Genomic DNA, 22,825 nt, shown 5'->3' on the forward strand with positions numbered 1-22,825 from the left:
GAATATTAACACTGATTTTCAAATTAGTAACATATGACAAGAGGATTATGCATGAAATAATCAATAAAATGCTTTTTATTTGGCTTGCAGAGACCCTTACTCCGCACTTCTGAAGATCCCATTTCAGTGTGCTGGCTGAAAAGCTAACCTGCCCTGGACATTAAATGCTGTCCATTCCAGCCAAACTGAATCTCTGAAAAAAGTAAAGCCTATTTTCCTGTTGACTTTCACTGAAAAATAAGAGGATTACCTGGACTCAAAACAAACAAACAAAATTCTCCCAGTAAACAGCCTTAAATGAGTTAATGCATATGAAGTACTCAATAAACATCAGCTGCTATTGCTGTCATGGTTAAACCTCTGCCAAAGAAAGGTTCAGCCCTAGACCAAATTCGAGATTTATTGGGAAGTGCAGGTCCATACAGAGCGTCTGTTGGCTGCAATGGGTTTAGAGCACACAGGGGCGAATTTCCTCTCACTCATCTTAAGGCATGTCTTCTTCCAGAGTCAGGAACTTCACACTGGAAACTTCTGACTGCACCTGTAGCTGAAGTCTGGGAATTGAACTGGACTCTGTTTCCATTGTCTGGCTTTCATGTGGATGTTGCTGTGGTTTATTCATTGGAGATACAGTGGTGGCAAACAAGATTGTGGCTCTGTCCTTAGGAAGTTCAGGCAGGTCATGGAGACAGGTTTGAAAACCATGATTACAATACGTGGAAAAACATTTCGAAAAGGGATGTGGGAACACAGAAGACAGGCACAGAACAGATTTCTGGAAGCATATTCTCCCAATTTTTCTGCCAGCTAACGAACAATTGACAGCACCCTAAGCCTATCTTAGCATTTCTGCTTTTACCTAAGGAAAACATGATGTTCCTCTGCTTTATCATTAATGTAAGTCAGCAATGGTGTAACCTATATGTAGCTTAAAATAAGAGATGCTAGTATTAAATGGTATTTAAATCACAAGATTGTTAAGTAAATCACAAGATTAGTATTTTAAGTTGTTTTTCATTATTTGAATATTACTAAACATAGTTTTATATGATAGGGTAGAAAAAAATTTAAGTATCAGCAGTACAAACTATGTGCCAAATTCCACGGCATAATAAAGGGAGTAAAACTCATATATACCAGCTTCTCTGGGAGTTACCAGTGGCCTGATAGGAGGATCTTTTCTCAAGACTTAGGCTTCTAGCTTCTGGATAAGGATGTATATTACTCAATTTTAAGGTCAAATTCAATCAGGGTGCCACATAAAGTTACAAGGTCTGTGCAACACACAACTCCTGAGGCACTCTCACTTAGACTGTGATGTGAGCTTTTAAGTACTGTGAGCCCAATGGCCTATCTCTCATGGGGTCCCTGGTTACTTTGTTCTTGGAAATTACTTCCTCACATATAATGCTTACCCCCTTGAAATCTTTCTCTCAATTACTGCTCTCTGAGTAATGTGTGTAAATGGCTACTAATTGTTTTCAAGAAATGTGGGGGTTGGCCTAGGGAAGAGGTATAAAAACATGAAAAAATGTACATCTTAGAATTCTTGATATACAGTATTATTATTTCTCTTATGAACACTGGAGCTATAGAAAGCTGACCTAACTCACCTTCAATTGTCTACCATCTCCAAGGCAACAAGACATTCTGATTGACGGAGGCACAGTGGACTGGGTGCTAGCCCTACCTTAGTCATTGAGGAGTCACATGACTCTTCTGTGCCTCAGTTTCACCATGTGTAATTTGAAGAGACTGAGCTCTAGTGCCCTTCAGATTTGACATTAAATAATTCTCAGAAATAAGGTGTCTTAACATTTTAACACCAGTATTAGTCAGTTTTCTGTCGCTTATAACAGAATACCTGAAACTGGGTAATATATAAGAAAATGAAATTTATTTCTTACACTTGCAGAGACTAGGATATCCAAAGTCCAAAGGGCACATATGAGGAGGGTCTTCTTGGTGGGGAGTCTCTGCAGAGTCCCATGGCTACCAGGGTATCACAAGGCGAGAATGGCAAGATCTCTTTCATGTGCTCTCCTTAGAAAGCCACCAGTCCATGCCCATGACAGTCCATTAAACCATCGACACATTACTCCATGAATGGATTAATCCATTCATATGGACACAGTCCTCACAATCCAATTGCCTCTCAAAAGCTCCACCTTTCAAATACCATAATTAGATTTCCCACCCTCTTAACACTATTACATGGGGGATCAAGTTTCCAGCACATGAGGTTTTGGGGGACACATTTGACCCATAGCAACACTGCACTGAACTATCCATATGACTGAATTTTAACTTGGAAATTTCACATAGAAATAAAGTTGCATTTTTCGTGGTGGGGATATAAATTGCACTAATACCATACTTAAGCAGTTAGATTCCTGAATACATCCACCTCCATTTTGCTATAGAAGTGTGTTTAAAACACAGTGTAGCTAACATCTATTGCTTACAGTATGTACTTCCTTCTAGCTAGCTGTCTTTAAATCAAGCCATCAAATTCAGAATGTCACACACACACATGGGGACATTCAAAAGTAACCTCATCTCAAATTTCAAAGGATTCTAAAATACATACATAAAGTTAAACTACATGGAATAGCTTTAAAGAAAATCAAATGTTTGGTCTAATCATAAATAATTCCTGGAGAAATGCAGGACCAACACAAGAAGGCCTTTTCCCCCCAGTCGTCAGTCCTAACTTCATGTAGAGGCCACAGACATTATAGAACATTGCTTCACGTTCCCCTTGAGTCACTTTTCAGGCCGTACAGAGCCAGTGCTAGGTGGATGCCTGATAGACTTTCCTCCCTCAGCTTTCCTTGATTCCCTTTTCTACTTCCATCTCTTCCTTCCCCCCCAGAGTTCAGCTCCATTCTGCTGGTATCCACTTGGCCAAGGCCTCAAGGACCTCTGGCCCTGATAGGACTGTCTCTGTCCAATGTCTCCTGAAGGGTACAGGCTTAGGCCTTTTTAATTCTTCAAAGTGGGACATTTACAATACAACACAACCATTTTTTTTTTTTTTTTTTTTTTACTAGATTTGATGTCATCACAAAGCAGAACAGTCAGAGCAGAGGCCCTAAGGTCAGACAGGGCCTGGTATGTTCCAGGAACTGTAAGGAGGTCAAGGTGGCTGGAGCAGAATGAGCAAGTAAAAAGAGGAGATGAGAGCTAGTGGGGGCCATCGTACGGCCCACCATATGGATTTTGGCTTTTTACTCTGAGTGAAATGGGCCACCAAAGGGTTTTGAGCAGAGAAGTGATATGCTCTGGCTTTAGTTTTGATGGATACCTCTGGCTGCAGTGTTGAGAAGGGACTACAGGGGGATAAAAGTAGAAGTAGGGAGACTAGTTAGGAGGCTATTGCAAGAGCCCAGGTGAGTGATGATGGTGGACTGAGCTAAGGTAGAGAGAAGTGGAGGTGGTAAGAAAATAGATGCTAGATTTATTTTGAAAGCTGAAATGAACCAACAGGGTATCCTGATGGATTGGATATGGAGGGTAAAAGAAATAAAAGTGTCAAAGATGATGCTAGTCGCCTATTTGGGGCATTTAATGGAGTGTTCTGTTTCCTTATCAAATTCATGTGAAACTTCTGCAAAGGAAAAAAGTTTTCCTTGATATTTTTCAGAATTGTGATGTTAGTGGAAAGAGTCCTAGAATGTGCCTAATTCTAAATGCCAGTCCATAGTGCGAGAACATGTTTTATCTGCACGTAATGCTGTGTTCTCCTCACTTCTAGAATATACATATTACATTTTTTAAATGCACTTTCCACAGATCTGGTTTCATGGACCAATTACTACTTTGTGAAAACTTTGTCAGCATCCTAAAAGTATAACTGGGATAGGAATTCCAGACTTTTATTTATCTGTAAATGTGTCCTTTTATTTTTAAGACCAAAACCTACATTTAAATCTTGCTTTTAAAGACTATTTCTGAACCTGGTTAATTCAGTGTTCAGAATCCTGCTTCAGGAGCCCATTTAGAAGCAAGTTTCTTCTGAAGAATTCTCAGCACATGTCATTTCAAGACCATACCTTAAATCTTATAATGATGATCGCTGTTTTTATTTCTGGTTTTTAACATTTAGTACTATTTTAACTGCCTCATCATCAATGACAAGTTAGATAATAACATTTTATGTGTCACCCAGTCTGAAATTCCATGGCTTCATGTGGTCAAAAAATGTGGGTATTTTTCATAATTAAAACCTAAAATCATGTAGTAAAATGAAAAATAAAATTGTAATTTGAATAAGCCGGTATTTTTGGACCTTCTCATAAAAAATAGGCACACTTTCTGAAAGTTGTTTATTTCTTGCATCTTCTCACTTTTCATTAGTTGCCTGATCCAGTGCCATCTGGAATCCTCCTTACCCATTCTACTCCACAATCCCCTGTAGGACACAAATTACCTCCCAGTCACCAGATTCTTCTTTGACCCTTCTTCCCCTTGGTCCTTCCATATTTTGGTAGGAAATGTCTCTTCAGTAAATGCATATTTGGTCTTATAATCTAGATCTATACGTTTTTTACACTTCCTGAAAGACAGGCATCGTGTAAGTAAATAACATATGGTACTAATTATGTTATAGACTCATTCCACCCTGTTAACAAGAAGAGAATAATAGAATGCCTATTAATAAAGTGATTTCAGTCCCGGGGAAGACCAAGGGGTCTGTTTTCAAGCATCCACTAGAGTCTTATAATATATTTAGGGATGGATGACTTGTGGAAGATGGAAGGGGTACAGGGATAAGGGAAATTCCCACACAACTAATTTTATCTGATGTAAAGTCTTCTCAAAGGTACCATATACGTGCAAGTGTTACAGGCTTCAGGTGGCTTCGAGCGAACTTACCTGGAGCAGCATGAATTGGAAGAAGACAGCATATGTATTATGAGTTTTGGGTTTGTTTGTTTGTTTTTTCTAATATGTACAAAAAAATTTTCTGATTTCTTTTTATTCCCTCAAGTTATGGACCTTCTGTTTTCCCCTTTATTAACTAACTCAGAAATTTCTCAGCCCTATGGATAACACCACTGTCCTTCCTCTCATCATTCTCACATCCTCAGAACGATCTTTCTGTCTCGTTCTTATTTGTCACTTATAATCTCCTGTCAAATCTATCCATTCTGTCAATGAAATCCACCATACTTCTCTCTCTTCCTATTGCCACTACTCCCAGTTCACTGTCACAGGAGCATCCTCTTTGGTGTCACCTAGTCATTCATCTAGTATTTATTGTTTCTCCTGTATCCCTCTGCCACATACTGCGGACATAAAGGTGAATCGCTTCCCTGCCCCCAAATAGTCACAGTCTAGTGAGGACATAGGCTTATAACAAATAACCACAGTACTGTATTCCTAAAACTGTTTAGAAAAAAAGGTCACTATATTATTTTCAGATTATGTGCCCTTATTATTCTTAGCTATAAATATTAGAAAAATAAGTTAAATAGCTAGTTATATTTTACCTTTTTCTGGTTAATTTTACCCAAACTAACAGTAAATGCTTAAGATTTCTCTTCAAAATCTACATTTTCTAACTTCTGTGTAAACTTTGGTGGCTGGAGCATTCACAGACAGGTGTCTCTTTGTAGAATTGATACATTTCTTTAACTCTCTGTGAGTAGTTCCATTACTTGTGATGAGAGAACTGCACATTCAGATCTTCATTTGTACATGTATATTCTTCCCGAATTCAGATGTAATAGTCTGACTTTCCCTCTGATGAACAGAAGTCATCCCATCACCCTCAAATAATCAATGGAAACAGTTAACTTCTGTGAATCTTCTTCTTCCTAAATCTGTTTAGAAAGAGCATTTTCAAAGTAAGGAGAGAGAAAGAAGATGAATGTTTTATGGGAGGTTTAGAAACTGTGTTGCTTACTGCTATTCTGTTTTACTTCTAGGTACAAAAAAACACATGAAACCCTGAGTCATGCAGGGCAGAAGGCAACTGCGGCTTTCAGCAATGTGGGGACGGCCATCAGCAAGAAGTTTGGAGACATGAGGTACTATGAGAAAGAACCATGGGAACAGTGTTTATTTTATTTTATTTTAATGGATGACAGTGTTATATGGCTGATATTGATTGGTGACTAAGACAGAGTTTTATACTGGGACATTTTCTGCCTAAATGTCAGCTTAGGGGGCAAAAATGCCCTTCCCACTAGGACCTGATGTAGTGAAAATAGAAGATATAGGGTAATGAGGAGAGATTCGAAAGAATGCAGCCCATGCTGAATCTTACTAGACATAATTACAATGATAAATTAAAATATGCATTCAGTGAAATATGCTCTGATAAACTATTCTAGGTTACACTTTTGTATAGATCCATCTAGTATATTTTTTCAGTGCTAAATACATACGTACTTATTCTTTTATTCTGAGTAGATACAATATGGTCTATGCTCCTGGTAGTTTTCTTTCTTCACTTTAGCAATATATTGTGAAAATACTAATAAATATTTAGTTCACCTTTATTTTTAAAGGCTATATTATCTCCTAATACATAGCTGTAGCAATACATTTAAACAAGTATTATACACATTTTGGCTATTTTCAGTATTTTGCTATTACATAAAACTAGGATGAACCTCAAGGTAGATTTTGAGCTGAGAGCCAAATGTTTTCACTGTAGTTACCAGAAAAAAAATGTACTGTTTGCCATTTTTATTTTTTATGTTATGTACAGGGAAGTTATCGTACAGAGAGTTATGGCTCTCATAGTTTATGCTTGTTTAAAGACCTATCATAGTTTATTTTGAATTTGACTAATATGCTTTGGGAGATTTTTCTTTAGAAATCAGTTTTATTTTTCTCTCTAGAAATCAAATTCATTTAAAATTTTTTAAATTTTTTAAAAAAAATCTGTATGTACTTATTTTACTGGATTCTTAAACTATTACTTTATTACCCTTCAACTTTGATACCTAGAGGCAAATATTTATATCTTCATGTTTAGATTATTTTTTGGCTTCATAAACTGCTGGATTGTGCCCAATATTTCATGCACCATCTTAACTAGGCATTCACGAGGCTAGAGTTAAGTAAGGACATATGCATAAATCTGAGCACATTGTTTTATCTTAATTTTTACTAATACTGAAATAACAAGAAGCTATTGAAATTCTTCAGAGGCAGCATGTGGTGAACAGGTAAATCTCCTGGATCATTAATTACTTCTAATTTTATTACAAATAAAATAAATAAATTTTATTACAAATAAAATTTGCAGTAATTTCAATGGCATTAAAACATTTATCTAAAATAATTAAATAATCCTTTAAAACAGGAAAGATTCTATTACTTGTATCTGAGAAAGTATATTTTGCCATGTTTATAAAATTATTTACCTTCTTAGTTGAAATCTTTTACTTGAACTCTGGGATCTCAGCATAATACTGCCAACTAGAATAGTGTTTCTCCATCTTTAGAGGACCTTACAAGCACTCTGAAGCCTGTTTAAAATATATGTACCCAGATTGCTCCTTGCAGAGATTGTGCCTCAGTGGGTCTTGGGTGGAATCAAGGAATCTGCATTTGTAACAACCTCCTAGGTGATTTGGCTTCAGGTGGTCAGGTGATGAGGAGAACAGATTTAACTTAGCTCACCTGTACCTGGGTGTTCTCATTTATAAAATGGGGATAACACTAACAACATCATTGGGTTGTTATAAAAGTAGTAGAAGAGAACCCGGCATGTATTACACACTCCATAAATGCTAGTTTTTATCTTTACTAAGTGACTGTCTCAGTTACAAGGTGACCCCACATGATGGAAATTAGGGAGACTCCATTACCAGGAACCCACTGCATTTCATAAAGGCTCCATTCATTGTTTTTCTAAGTAGTGAAGAATGAAGACTGTGTTGCACATGTGCAAGGAATATGTCAACATATTCATGTTCATATATAATTGGGTATAATATCAAGGCTGTGTTGACTGCCTTTCCTTCTGTGTCAATGTGCTTTTGTTTTAGCATAATGGATAACCTATTTCCTCAGAGTTCCAACCTTTTTTATTGATTATTTTCCCATATAGAGGACACAACACTTTCATTATAAACTGTGACTAAAAATATTGGAAAATGTAGCCTGTGTTACGAGACACTTAAATACAGTCCTGAAATATTTCTTAGTGTTTGAAAAATTTAGAGCTGTATTTTTATGTATTATTTTATATTTTTCTCAAACTATAATGTCTAACATTAGTATATAAATGAGGATAACTCCCTTTGAAAGTAGTAAGTTTTGCAAAGAATTTTTAGTTTTAAATTATGCTACAATAAGTATTATACATAAAAGTCATTTTTAAATTGATTAAGTTTACTAATTAAAGACTCTTAAATGAGAAAAATTAGTAAGTTTTGCTTTTTTCTTCAAGTTAATGTGTCAATTTATAAAATGATCCTGGGGCTGACAACATCAAGTTCCACGGTTCAATCCCTGTACTGGCCAGCTGCCAAAAAAACCAAAAAATAAACAAATATAAAATGATAATGAGGAAATGTTAAAATTTTACCACAGACATTTTATTTTAAGCCCCTTTTTGATTAAAAGTACCATATTCTTCTATATTTTTGTTAGTTACACTTTAAAATTTTTTTGTGCATTCTGCAAACAAATTTATGAACTTGTTGAAAAAGATTGCCAGCAAAATTCAGATGCTTTGAAAGAAAAACAGTACCTCTCAGTTTTTCTTTAAAGAAATTCCAAATTAATACGTACAGATTTTGAAAACCTCAAATTTGGGCCTTTTAATAACTGAATGAAAGGCATTATGTTAGGATTTAATTTATATGTTTTGTAAAAATAAGTTGTATTTCTCCAGCTATATAAGATTCTCTTTTTATCCTTGATTGCCATTAAGTGGATTCACTTTGGCCCAGTCATGGAATTGCCCAGTCTCTTCCTCCATCTGTAAAATGACATTGTTCATACCCACTAAATAAAAGGTTTCTCGTGCAGTTAAAAGAGGTCACATTTAGGAAAGTAACTGAAGAAATGCAAGCTGTTGAAATCATTTTCATAATAATACCAGCATCTTTTTGGAACTTCTCCATGAGTCTGTTCTAACTGTGATCCAGTAGGGACTAAATGTTTGGGGGAGGCATGTAGTTTTATTACAGTCCAATCATGGCTGTTTATCCATGGAAATAACAGTTAGAAGCAAAACATACAAGTTGCTAAAGTAATCTGAAAGACGTAAAAAAGTCAGTCTACTCAAAATAAGAGTGATGGATGGAGTTACCTCCTCTTTGCTTTGGGGTTCTTGAAAGAGGACATTGCCTGCTCTCTGCTAACTCTCTCCTGCTCTTCTCTCCATGCTGCTGGCTGCAGGTCTCACTCCATCGGGTAAGCGCCGGCCTGGCTGCGGGGGGCTCTACCAGCTCCCTGGCTGCTCCCTGGCTTCCCAGGGCTCCCTGTTTCTCTCACACTGTGCCTCAACCAAAAAACTAGACTCTGTTTTCCAGAGTGTGTTCATGACCAGGAAGAAAGATCACACGGCATCTAATATATTTGAATTTATATAACATACATATTTACCTCATTTCTGAATCATTTATACCAATTTTACTTGCTGAGTAATCTCTTAGGAATCTCTTTTTCTTCATCATTTCTTCCTACATTGGCAGAGGTCCATGGAATTGAAAGAAGAACAAAAAGGAAAGTGGAAATTGAGAGTTGTGTATTTTTATAAAACTTCTACAAAGTAAAGTTGAGAAGCAGAAAATTATTTTCTCTAGATTGTTGTGTTTCTCTGAATTTCTCATAACTGTTACTTGTGCCTGTCTTTCACCTTCAACTTTCTGTACCTTCTGAAGTTGGAGGGAAGAAAGATTACTGGGAAAGCACATATATTAAGAAGTCTGTGTTGCTTTGCTCCCCATGGATTTGTCACCCCACTTTCCCTGGGTGATGGAGCCACAAAGGATTACTCAAAGCCCATCTCTTCTAAGCAGTGAGAGACCCCAAAGTGGTTAATCTCCCACCAGAACCCTCAAGCAAGAGGCATCCCTTCCTTGGGAAATTAACCCCAAATTGGGGTTCTCTTCCTGCATTTATTTTCCAGACCAGGAAGTTACAGGAAGAGAACATAGGTGGGGTTATAGTTTAACAATATAGGCTGGTAACTTTCAGTGAAACAAGGCAGATGACATTCCATTAGATAATTAAGTGCTCTTACAGCAATTTCTCAGTATCTTTACATAAGAATCAGTAACTAGTCTATCCTTGAGCCAGCAACCTTGCTGTGCCAGAAATCTTTATCTTACACCAGAGACTTTATAGCCTGAGGAAAATTTCTAGTCCTCTGCAAGGTCAATATTTGAAACTGCAAGGCTTTGGAAAATTAGGCCCTGTGAAGTACATTTGCTTTAAGAATCCTCTACAAGTCTGCAATTGTCAGCCCCAGGCCTCTGAATTATGCCTTCTTTTTTTTTTTTTTTTAGTTTTTTTCCCCAAGAAAACTGCCTATATTTAAAGAGATGAGCAGATTGGTAATGCTAATAAATTTCTTTTAGTGATGCTTTTTAAATGTAATTTATGAGGAAATATTTTTTCTACAGTTTCTAAATAGAGTGTCCAGGGTAAGACCATAAGTATCCCCTGAATTTCTTTGTTTTTTTTCTTCTTGTGTTCTAGTAACATACTGCCCATACTAAGGACCTCACTGGATATGGTCAGGGAAGGGTTAGGTTCTTGGGACAGAAGAAAGCAGAGACCGTGTTGGAAAGTGTGAGGGGGAACAAGTACTAGCCCAGGAAAGTGGGTGCCATTTTGCTTCCTCCTCCCACCCAGCCTGATTTCTGAATGAGACAATAGAAAATAACAGGCAATCAATCAAAGGGAAGATGGGTCGGCTAATATAGGAGTAATAGGATGAGAAAGCTTAAAAGTCTCAGGAATGTTTATAGTCATACCAGATGTTCTTGACAAGCAAACCAGATGGATACAGAAGTCCCTGCCCCATGTTGGCCTGTGTGAGCTATGTTTGCCTGGCATGTGCTTGCTTGAATGTCTTATGTTAGCAATGCACATTCCTCTGGACAGTTTCTCTACAATGAATCGATGAGCTTCTACCTTCCTGCCTGTACTTCTTGGATACTGCCCTCTGCTCCTTACTGTCTTCCTGAGCAGGAGAAGGGAGTGGAAACCCAGGCTGGACCTGGAGAGGATGCCCATGGGCTTCTGGGCTGACGAGGGGAACACCAGACATCCTCAGACTTCCTGGCACAGGGATCCTACAGGAAGTAACATGTAATATGCAACCATGGGCCATCTACTCTTCCTTTATACCTGTAGAAGCTGACTGTGGCCTGTTATACCCAAGAAAACAAATATCATCTTGGTTGGGTGAATAGAGAATACTTCAGATAATTGAAATTGCTGTTTTAGAACTGTGAATAGGGAGTTTCTCATGTACTTATATTGTACTATCTTCTTTTTTCTTTAATCTGCTTTTGCCCTGAAGCTACTCCATTCGCCATTCCATAAGTATGCCTGCTATGAGGTAATGTGTGTAAAATATTTTACATAACATTAATGTAGAATGTGTTTAAAGTGCTACTGTATCGATATTTACTTATGGGTTTTTTTCCTCCTTTCTGTGAAAGGAAATTGCTGTGGTGCTGTGACCTGACTCATTCTGCTCTCTAATGGTCTTGAGAAGAAAAGGCTGACAATTCTGTAGAAGTATAGTGTAGTAGGTTGGACTTTTGACCAGACACTGGTTTAAATTCAGCCTTTCCTGTGTCTTAACCTATCTCCATTTCCAGTCTCTTATCTGCACATTGCAAGAAATAAGGCCTCCCTCATATGGTTGTTTTGAGGCGTAAACAAAGCAATCTGTGTAAAGCACTTAGCACAGGGCCTGTGTAACATTCCGAGGACACTTGCAAAGGTGGAAATACATTTCTTATCTCGGCAGAATTAAATGCAAGCCTAGGAAAAAGTTTAAATGAAAGGATAGGAGACTAAGAGCTGTAGTTCTAGAAAAGATATTATTAGGACTTTCAAAGCAGATATTAAGGGGAGATGTGTGTTGAACAATCAGATGTCATTAAAATTACTGGCTGGAAGAAGACTTATAAGAAAGACATTGCAGCTTCAAGTCTGCATGGCTTAGTGACAGAATTAGTTAAAATCAAACTAATTGTAATAGAAGATACAGGAATGAATGTTAGGTTCGGAATCAGAAGAGGCAGGTTATAGCCCAGCTCTGCTGAGCATTAACTTTGCAGCCTTGGGAAAGTCACCTCAGTGGAATCAGTTTCATCATATTTAAAATAAGAGGCTAGAGTCAGATTTGTTGCTCTTCCCAAGGTGCTCCAAGAACCCAAGAGCTGCCTTGGTTGCTGTAGGTAGTAGGAGAAGATTAAGCCTCTAGAATCTTCTCCCACTTCAGTCAGAACTATGCCTCTTCTACCGGCTTTATACTGTGGTTTGAGTACATTATAGTGGGGATTCAGTTGCTTTAAGTAGTTTGACATCAGTCAAGATCTTTCTAGGGTCACTTGCAGTGCTGAAAGTTTGTACTCGTACATGATATGATTAAATCTGATTAAACAGTTTCTCCCTGTTCTCCAGCATACACTCTAGTGTGATTTAATTAGAAGGATGTCTGTTCTAGTGTGTCTGATGAAGTCTCTTCTACACTGGTGTTATTTGGTTAATTGGTTGATTTGGAAATTTGACCACAGTATTTGGATTTCTGTATTTGGTGGTAAATAGGGAGTCCAGACTCAAGATTGCTTAGTTCCTCTTCGAATGGCTTAAGAACACCCAAATTGAGTAATGCAGCCTGAGGCTCTGAGCTCCTTTACTCATTAAGTTGTAAGTTAGGTGTCCAAAGAAGGTTTGCAAAAAATTAACATGGTTTTGCTCTGTGAACCAGGAATCCATCTATTCTCTTATGGGCCAAATGCAGTCTTCATAAGCTTGCCTGAAATTAACCTTTTTTTAAAAAAAGGAGTTTACTCAGGTAACATGTTATCATGGACCACTAGGCTTGACCATCTACCCACTGTGGGTCTGTAACTGATGGATGAAAGGCAGTCAGGTGAGCAGGGTTGGCTAGATAAAGCCTGCAGAGGAAGTGAAGTGGGAATAAATGTATACTTTTGAGTCATTCAAAGGTAATTTCATAAATATTTCATCATCAAACAGAGGTATAATGGAGGGTTGATTACTCATGGGAATTTGATTCATGTTTGAGTCATACGAGATATTGATGCCTTGCCTGGGTCCTCTAGACTCACCACTGTTCATCCATACAGCCTGAATGCAGGTGCATTTCTGACCACGTGGAGCATCAAAGACTCAGGAGATAATACCCTACAAAGCCAAATTCACTCAAAAACATATTCTCTGTGCTAGTTGCCTCTTGACAGTATCAGGGCCATGCTTCACCCCACACCACACAATGAAACCCATTGCCATTTACCCTTGTAAAGTTGCTCTATGCTATTCCTCTTATTTACTTTTCTGTACTCAAGAGAGAATAACAAGTGTCTTATCAAGTATAGTAACATTTAGTTGAATTATATGACCCAAAAACGATGGCATTCATTGCTACTGAAAGCTGACATGGATACAAGATTTAAGATCCATTTAGTTCAGTCCCTGTTTCTTTATTTGGACTTGGTGCTATTTTTCATGGTGATGATGTCATCAAACTGTCAAGTCCTGTGGCCAAATCCAATATAGGAAACCAGAAAGCACCAAATGAAGTATCTTATGCTTAAAGCAACAAGATGGTATGTAGATGATTTAACACAATGAATGAGTCATATAAATAAAATACCATAGGCTGTGAAGGTTGTCTGGTAAGAGAATGAACAGTTATCTTCTCCTTAGGAGGAAAAATAATACTTGCTAATAACACTATTTTGATCAGGTATTAGGCAGGTAATGGGTATATTTAAACTTAAAATAATAAAAGAATTGACTTTCACAAATACCGCTTCGTGGAAGTTGTCAAATGATTACTTTTTAAGGCATGGAAAAGGAAAAACTTACGAACTTTTTTTTTTTTTTTCTTGATCTATTTCTGTCTTGTCTCACATTTGCTGAAATAAATAACTTTAAAATTCCAAGTGGAAAAACTCAACATGAATTTCTTCAGACAGATTCGTCATTGCTTACAAAAAACTGAGTTGGGAAGAGAAGTGTCATGATAGAAGCAATTAGTTGGTAAATGAAAAATTAAACTATCACTCACTTCATTGACTCATTGGAAATGATTTACACTGTACCACAGAATTACTATAGCTGTATCGCTGCCAAATGCTGTATTATTTAGTCTGCAGTTGAGTATCTGACCATTTTACTTGGAAAAATTTCATGCCAGGTTATGATTTCTGGACCTAACCTAGCAGAAGTGAAATATATTTTGCAACATGGTTGGTGTAGGTGGAAAACTGACAGCCAGCTCTGCTGCAGAGGCGATGTTTACAAATAACAGAAAACCAAACAGCATGGTTGCTAAGACAGCTAGGGCTTTGGAGCTGACCTCTCTCTTTTTGTTATTTTAGGAATTCTCCTACTTTCAAATCATTTGAGGAGAGGGTTGAGACAACTGTCACAAGCCTTAAGGTACAGACGAAGTGCATTTTGTGTGATTGAGTCCATTGAATCAGGACAGCTTAGTAATTGCTGCCCTTAGTTCGAAGGCCAGGCAGGGCTGCCAGCATTCGGTGCAGCCAAGAAGGCAGACTTGCATAAAGTCAGACCTTTTTCTTCACACCCACAGGCGCGCGCGTGCGCGCGCGCGCACACACACACACACACACACACACACACACACATTTATATATATATATATATATATATATAAATCTATAAAAAAAAAATATATATATATATATAGTTCATATATATATAATAAGTCCATAAATAAAACCAGTACTGACTAGTGTGATTGTATCCTTAGAGCTGTTTATATAAACCATTCAGGGGTGAATTGTTCATTAAAGTGAATTGGGATTTGTGTTCACCACTCAATCTCTTAATGCTATCCCCCACAAAGCAGATATGTGAGAGAGGATTGTGAATAGGGTAAAGGATATATGAATTCTGCATTTAGAGTGTAAGTGGAAATTCCATAACCGCACAAAGCTCCTTTGTTTTGACATGAACCAGCAAAAACAAACTTGGTGCCATGTATGATATTTCCATCCACTGACTGTCAGCTATCTAGACTTGTTTACTAAGTTCACATAACTGAGCACTGCACAGTATGGTCATCACAGGGGGAAAATTAAGCTGAGTCACAAAATGTATTATTTTATAATAATGCATTAGATCCCTGAATATAAATTGCAAATATGCCTACTACAGGGTAGGTGTTTAAAAAATTCACTGGACTTATTGTTTGAGCATAGATACGTTACTCTATAAAGGAAAAAAGAGCAAAAATAAAAATCAGTCTTGTCTTGGGCCGGCCCGTGGCTCACTCGGGAGAGTGTGGTGCTGAGAATACCAAGGCCCCGGGTTCGGATCCCATATACGGATGGCCGGTTCGCTCACTGGCTGAGCGTGCTGCTCACAACACCAAGTCAAGGGTTAAGATCCCCTTACCGGTCATCTTTTAAAAAAAAAAAAAAAAAAAAAATCAGTCTTGTCTTAAAATATATCCAACTTTTAAAACAGGAAAAATCATTGAAACTGCTAAGATTATATTTTTAAAAAGATAAACAATGACTAATATAATGACTAAACAACGACCCCCTAAACAATGGCTTATATCTTCATATCATTATCACTATTTTGTATACAATCCATTTCTGTATTTTACTATTTCTGGGAAAATTTAGAATATGTAGGGCCTTTAACCACATCAAAAACAGTTGTGTGCACATGCTGATTACCCAGCTGCTTCTGTATCCTCCATCACATGCTGTTCTCACATGCGTGGCCTGATTAGCATATGAGAGGTTGCAAGTTATTCCATACTCGAGGTCCCAGATGCTGTTATTGATTTTGACCTGGAGGGTCTTTCTCTTAGGGGAGGGTCTTTTCATAGTCTTCTATTTCTTCTTTATTAGGCCTGTGATCAGGTGTTTAAGGCTCAAGAATGAAATTATTACTTAGTGGGTACTATGCCTCACTAACAAATTCACCAGCAGTTTCTAGTTGTGCAGTTTCATTACTCTATTTGTCAACATCATCACTTATTGAGTGCACAGGGACCAGGAGAAACCATTAAATTGGGCCATTTGTAGGGAAATTTTTTTAAAGGCAGGGACATGCAGTGTTGCAGACATTTCTCTTGCTAGAATATTTGCTATCAAAACAAAAGTCTCAAAAATCCTAGGAGTCAGTTTCTCAGCTTTTGGTTTTCAAACTTAGACAACTCAAGGAGGACAGATTTTGTTGCTGACATAGGAGAAGCTGTATTTTGTAGGTTTTATTTAGAAGAAGGAAATACAAACAAGCAAAAGAAGGAAAAAGAACAATCTATTTCCATTTGCTTTTAGGAAACTCTGGTAAGGTCACGGCTCACATTTGATTTCACTGATCACACTCACCCTCTCACTGTACTCACCTCATTGGGATGGAAGGTAGGGAGCCTGCCTCCTCCTTCAGATGTACACATAACTAACTCAGCCCACCAGATACTAGTCTGTGAGAAGACCTCCCGAAAGCAGATTCCATGGTCGTGTGATTGTTTATGGGTTTAACAAGACATATCCCACACACCACCTCAAAGCCAGTGCCTAATTCCTATTTTTCTGCCTAGCCAGGCAATGGGGAATAGCTGATAATCATGCTTGGTGTAAAACCTCCCACTTCCTCAATATCACAAATTTCTCATTCCTTTTTTTTCTCTACACTAAATAATAGGTATGTTTAACCCTTCTTAGTATAGCTTATTCTCTGCAGAGTCTACTTTTGTGTTCTAAATCTTCTCCAAAATTTCTACATCATTCTTCATTTATGGAGCGTGATGCTGTTTTCTGCTGAGGGAGTGACTCATGAATCAGTAAGGATGAGTGGAATTCCTTGCAGGTCTATATTTCCACTCACATCCTGCTTTAAGTTTGATTTTAAAACATCATCGGAACAGAATCATGATCATATTTATGTTCCATGAAAAATAATGTTCTGCTGTGACATGAGGCTCACTCTGCCACCTTTTCACACAATCTGTCACGTACCATGTGGCATTTGAACCAAAGCAATTGTTCTTTTATACCCAGTTCTGTAGTTTGTTTTTCCATGAAAAACTTTCCATTTCATCATAATCATATAAAATGTAGTCTTGCGTACATCCTTGTAATGTGTTACTTGCTGACACTTCAGCTGATGTCTCCTGTACAATGAGCACATTTTCTATTTCATCCAAAACAAACAGACACAGAACCTACTCCTATGAAACCACAGTTGACATATTCTACCATGCTCCAGTGAATCATGAGTAACTACTCCCAACCATTCAGTATCCATGTCAAGCAGATTATATTTTTAGTGCACCTGCTTTTTGATGAATCATTACATGGTCTGATTCAAAATCTTTTTAAAAAGGCAAGATATATTGTACATTTTGTTTCTTTGTGTCCTCTCAACAAGCTATTTTATTATGAATGATTAGGAAGCCCAACTTGGCAATTCAAATGAAATTTTATGCAAAGAACAATGATAGTTTTGTGGACAAAGTGACAAATTCTTGGATAAAAGTCATTATGAAGGAAGGGTCCAGAAGAGGTTTATTGTTCACATTTTTGCTTAAGCAGGTCCTTTCCTATTGCAGTTTGCAGTCATTATACTGACATGGTTAAGAAGCCCCTCATTCCATTCCCTTTTTGCCAAATTGATTCCTTTCAAAGAAGTTCCTTCTATTTTTTACTATTCTGATTTGAAAAAATCAAGAAGTAGGAGGGAAGAATGAAACAGAAGCCTGGAAGACAACATCAGTAATTGGTATTCACCTGATTTAATTCTGTTTCATTCAAAACAGACACGTGTGTTACTTCTATGGCAAAACAGAAGCAAAAGAGAATGTGAATGAAAACAAAAAGAGGAGAATTCTCGAGAACAATCAATAGAGTAGAGTACACTGAATTAATCTTATTTGTTTCTCTCAAGAAAGAAATAAGCATGGTGAAATATCACATAGTTGTAAGCTCCCCCACCCCCACCCCTGCTTCTCCCGGTGCTGATAACACAGAGCTGAGGTGGAATCAATGCTCAGTGCCAGACATCTACCTGCTAAGGCCTGTAGGCCAAATCTAGTTAGTCGCCTACTTTTGAATTATCCTTAAGCTAAGAATGGTTAAAAAAAATCAAAATGAGAGTAATATTTTGTGACATGTGAAAATTAAATTACATGCTATTCACATTTTGGTGTCCATACATAAAGTCTTATTGAAACACATGCTCATTCACTCATGCCTTGTCTGTGGCTGTTTTCTACAACAGCTAATTTGAGTATCTGCGACAAGAGACTATGTAGTTCCCAAGCCTAAAATATTTACTATCTGGTCCTTTACAAGAGAGTTTTCTTACCCCAAGTCAAGTGGAAAAATTCAATTTAGTAATTGAATTTAAGAGGCAGAGAGGGATTTTAGTGACAACTGGAGAAAAATGTTTGTTTTGTAATGACTAAACTGGTTTTAACTCTTGGTTAAGTTTTTAAAAGGGCAGACCAGGTGGCACTGACACATCCCCCAGGGTTGATCTTATGCCTCTGAGTGAACACTTTGGTGACAGTGAGGTTTGGCAATAGCAACATTATCTATTCTGTATCTTCCTTTTCTTCAAAGTGTTTTCCCACATTGTGAATAAATAAGGGAAGGTCGATGTGTCTATTAATAAGACACATTAAGCATTTTAGGCCATTAAATATTTTTGAAGGGTTTTTTAATAAGGAATTTTTCAAAATACTTAGCCATATTTTTAAATTGCAAGTTGTTTTTTAAATATTTCTATTCTCAGTCAACAAGAACACAAAAAGAGAGCCTTAGAAAGCATCATAACTTTGCATTTTAGGGGACATTCTTACTAGAAAGGCTATTTCCTAGAAAGAAGTGAAATTGTTTAAGCACACTTAAACAGTGCTTAAGACTTGATCCATCTTCAACTCTCAAAGCGGAGACCAGAAGCCATGTTCAATTGAAGCAGTCTGCCTTTTCAAGAGACATTTGTCAGGAATCCAGATTGCCCTGCTAAATCCCAAGAGAAAAACCTATGTTTAAGTCACTTAAGGGTGTTTGTAAAATTGGGGGAATGAATCTAAAATCCAATTCCATTTTGGTAAATCGGCTCTCTGGGTGAGTGAGTAGAGGATGCAATCCACAGATCTGATTATGCTCCTGAGGGGATTAGACTCTTAGATGTGGAAGAGATAGAGTATTGCTAAAATTATACAAAATTAAAGTTTGGGAGCTGGCCGGTTATCTTAGTTGGTTAGAGCATGGTGTATTTAACACCAAGGTAAAGGGTTCAGATCCCTGGACTGACCAGTCGCCAAAAAAAGAAACAAAGCAAACAAAACAAAAATAGTTTGGAATCCTATCCCAGAACTCAGGACCTAACTTCTCTACATCCTTACATCGCCTCTAAAGAAAAACAGTATTTCTGAACTCGAATCTCATCAGGCCTTTGTTATTCTTGTAAATACATTACCAAAATGACGATAAACCTGACTGCATTTTTGCATATCTGCCCATTTCAGACGAAAGTAGGCGGGACGAACCCCAGCGGAGGCAGTTTTGAGGAGGTCCTGAGCTCCACGGCGCATGCCAGCGCCCAGAGCGCGGCGGGAGGCCCGCGGCGGGCCGAGGAGGAGGAGCTGCAGTGCTAGGTCCAGCCAGCCTGTCGCAGCGCCCACGAGCCGGCCACTGCCCAGCCCATCGCCGCCCGTGCATATCCAGATATGAAGACCAAAATCCAACTGGGAAAACCGAGGCCTTGACGTTGTTATTCAAATGGCCTCTCCAGAAAGTTTAATGAAATGATTTCCATTTGTATTTGTGTTGATGATGGACCAGTTGACCATCACACTTCCATATTCATAGATTGTCATCTTTTAAAATGTCCCAACTTGAGCAGGTATGCAGTTGGTCACAACTCTTGTCTGTGTATTTCAACGTCTATTTTCCAGACATGTAGCTGTTATTCGCTTTGATTTTTGCTTGGCCTCCTTTACCATGTGCATGTCCCTGAAGACTGAGTCCCTCAGTTCATTCAGATCAACAGGATGGAGCTCTTCATGACTGTCTCCAGCAATAATAGGATGACTTACTGCAACTGTCATCAAACTACTTGTGATCTCCCTCATCTACATCAATAATGGATGGTTATTTAAGCAATTAAAATGATTGATTTTAATGATGACTGAATTCTTAATTTCTTGAAGTCTTCATGGCTATTAATAACCTTAAAGTTGGTAGCTCATATTCTACAGATGTTATTTTAAATCTGTTAATTTGATGAATGTGAGAGAGGATATGAAAGTAATTATAACCTCAGCTACCCTACGACACTAAAATAATCTCCAATTCTAAAATTATCTCCAGTCTGCATAGAGTAGTAGTTACTCAGGTAAGGAATAACTTGAAAAGGTAATAGCTAGAAAATGGGAGAAGTAGAATTCTGCAAGCCCTTTCAGTTTGCAGATTGTTCACATGGATGGAAATAAATTATGTTTTTATTTATTCACTCAGATTTCTCTAGTAACTTTTACTTTCCACATTATATGCTTCTCTTTCCTTCTTCTAAATGGGAACATACATTTGTTATTAGGTAGCAGGGATATGCACCCTGAGTAGACCCACTAACTAAAAAATCACAATTTTAAAAGCCCACATAATATGTATATCAATATTTTAATTGTTCATTATTTGTATTTATTATTAAACAGAAGTAGATATATATGACATAGTGAAATAAAGCCAACCTGAAAAATTCTACTCAAATTAAAGGAGTACAACAATCCTTGCACCTAACTGAAAATCAAAATGTGGCTGGTTCGGGGCCGTATAACCTCAGAGGCCTAGAATCTAGGCAGAGGGAATGGGACTGTAAACTTGACCAGAGTGGACAAATGTAGACAAAGAAGCCCTGCCAGATGGGGTGTTGGCATTCTCCCGAATTTGTCCTTCCAGCCCGCTGGATGAAGTCATGGCCTGCCTTGCTGGGCAAAAAGCCAACTGTCCAGCTGGTTTTATAGGCTGTGCTGGTTCACAGGTACTCAGTCTCTCTGTGCCCAGTCTGCCATTGCCCAGTGAGTCTGAAATGGTCAGCTTTTGTAAACTCACTGCTACCTTCTTTTTGTCTGCATTCAATTCACTGCGTTATACTAGATAAAGCAGAGTTATGGTACTATAAACAAATATTTATTAAACCATTCATCAAAATTCTAAATTCATCAGTTTGGCAAAAACCATACTCAAGTCACCTTTATTAATGTAAAGGCTAAAAGCCTTTATTCACTGTGATCCAGGAGTGATATTCATAATGGCCATCATAGGCGTAGCCTTTTTTCATTTTGTTATTAAGATGTGTGCATATAAACCACATCACTCAGATTGGAATAATCAAATAGATTGCTAGGTGGGTAGTCTCAGCCCACCAGTTGTTGACAGGTGGGCAGTCTTACTTAGATTAGGTAGTAAGCCTAGTCTTCGTCTCACTACCTCACCACTCAAGAGCTGCCTATTTCTCCCTTACTTTGTATGTGCAAGCTCATTCCGATTTGACTGGCTGCTGAGTTTCTCAATTATGTCCAGGTAGGCTCAGTTCACATGCAGTAGTTTAAAGTGTTCCACAAGTACTAAAAACTATTTGCACAAAATAGACATAATCTTTTACTAATAAATCAAAATGATTTCAGGTCAACACCTCAACAAAAGATATATTCCAATCATCAAAAATTCCCATGTGAATTGTGATTACAAAATAAACTGGCTTTTTAAAAAAGTAAGCCATTCTGTAAGTTATCCATTTACCATTTTTTTAAATACTGTTGCTATAATGGGAAATATTCGTAAATTTATGGTGCAACTTTCTCTTACAACTCACATCTCAAAGATTATGACTATTGGGAGGTCATGTCAGCAAAGGAATCTGACTCTAAGTTACACATTTTCTTAGAAATCTGCTCTCAAACCATAGAAAATATAACAATTTGCATGCTTTAGTAGGGAATGTCTTGATATGCCATGTCATCGACAGTGGCCAACATGGACAGAACACTGGGAATCTTCTGCCACTGTACATTGTTCCAAATTACCTATCAGCTTAAAAATTGTTGGAACTTCACTATAAAATGGTGCATGAAGTACTGAACTTCAATCCCATCACCCCCCTCTCACCTAAGTATTAAATTGGAGTGGGAGAGAGTGTGATAAAGGAAGCGTGGTAAGGTTGAAAGCAATTTAATATAAAATGTGAAACAACTTCTTCAAGCCTGGCGTTCAAATATAATTTCAAACTATGACACTATTTGGAAAAATCCTATGGTTACTTTTGATATCCTCTAAAAATGGTAAAATTCCTTATGCTACATTTCTACTTTACTTTTAGTTCATACCATAGCGGGTATATATATCAAGTCAAACCAAACATAACATAATCATAAGTCTCCCATAGAAATCATCCCATTTCACCTTTGAATATGAAGACTAGCAAATTACTTAAATAAAAATGCTGAGTACAAAAGAATACTTTTTTCACAAAGCACTTCATCAGTCATTTACCCTAGAGTATATATCACCACCAAAAGGCTTTGAGAGGAATTGACATTTTTCAAATAGAGGACATTGAGAATTATGTAATAGCTGGTGAAATTCCA

At 37.5% G+C, this 22,825-nt stretch overlaps 1 protein-coding gene across 4 annotated transcripts in view; it reads left to right on the forward strand.

Annotated features, from left to right (window-relative positions):
- Positions 1–20,361, forward strand: part of TPD52L1 (TPD52 like 1) — a 94,287-nt gene extending 73,926 nt beyond the window's left edge. The window contains exons 4-8 of one of the 4 annotated variants that reach the window (XM_063097026.1): positions 5,934–6,035; positions 9,370–9,384; positions 11,504–11,542; positions 14,565–14,625; positions 19,706–20,361. In XM_063097026.1, the coding sequence (XP_062953096.1) occupies positions 5,934–6,035; positions 9,370–9,384; positions 11,504–11,542; positions 14,565–14,625; positions 19,706–19,834 (346 nt within the window). In that variant the 3' untranslated portion in view covers positions 19,835–20,361. The remainder of the gene's footprint in view (positions 1–5,933; positions 6,036–9,369; positions 9,385–11,503; positions 11,543–14,564; positions 14,626–19,705) is intronic. The other 3 variants (XM_063097028.1, XM_063097029.1, XM_063097030.1) reach the window with 3 other exon arrangements.
- Positions 20,362–22,825: the final 2,464 nt, after the last annotated feature.

Source organism: Cynocephalus volans, chromosome 5 (assembly GCF_027409185.1).
Source record: "Cynocephalus volans isolate mCynVol1 chromosome 5, mCynVol1.pri, whole genome shotgun sequence".
Lineage (NCBI taxonomy): Eukaryota > Metazoa > Chordata > Mammalia > Dermoptera > Cynocephalidae > Cynocephalus > Cynocephalus volans.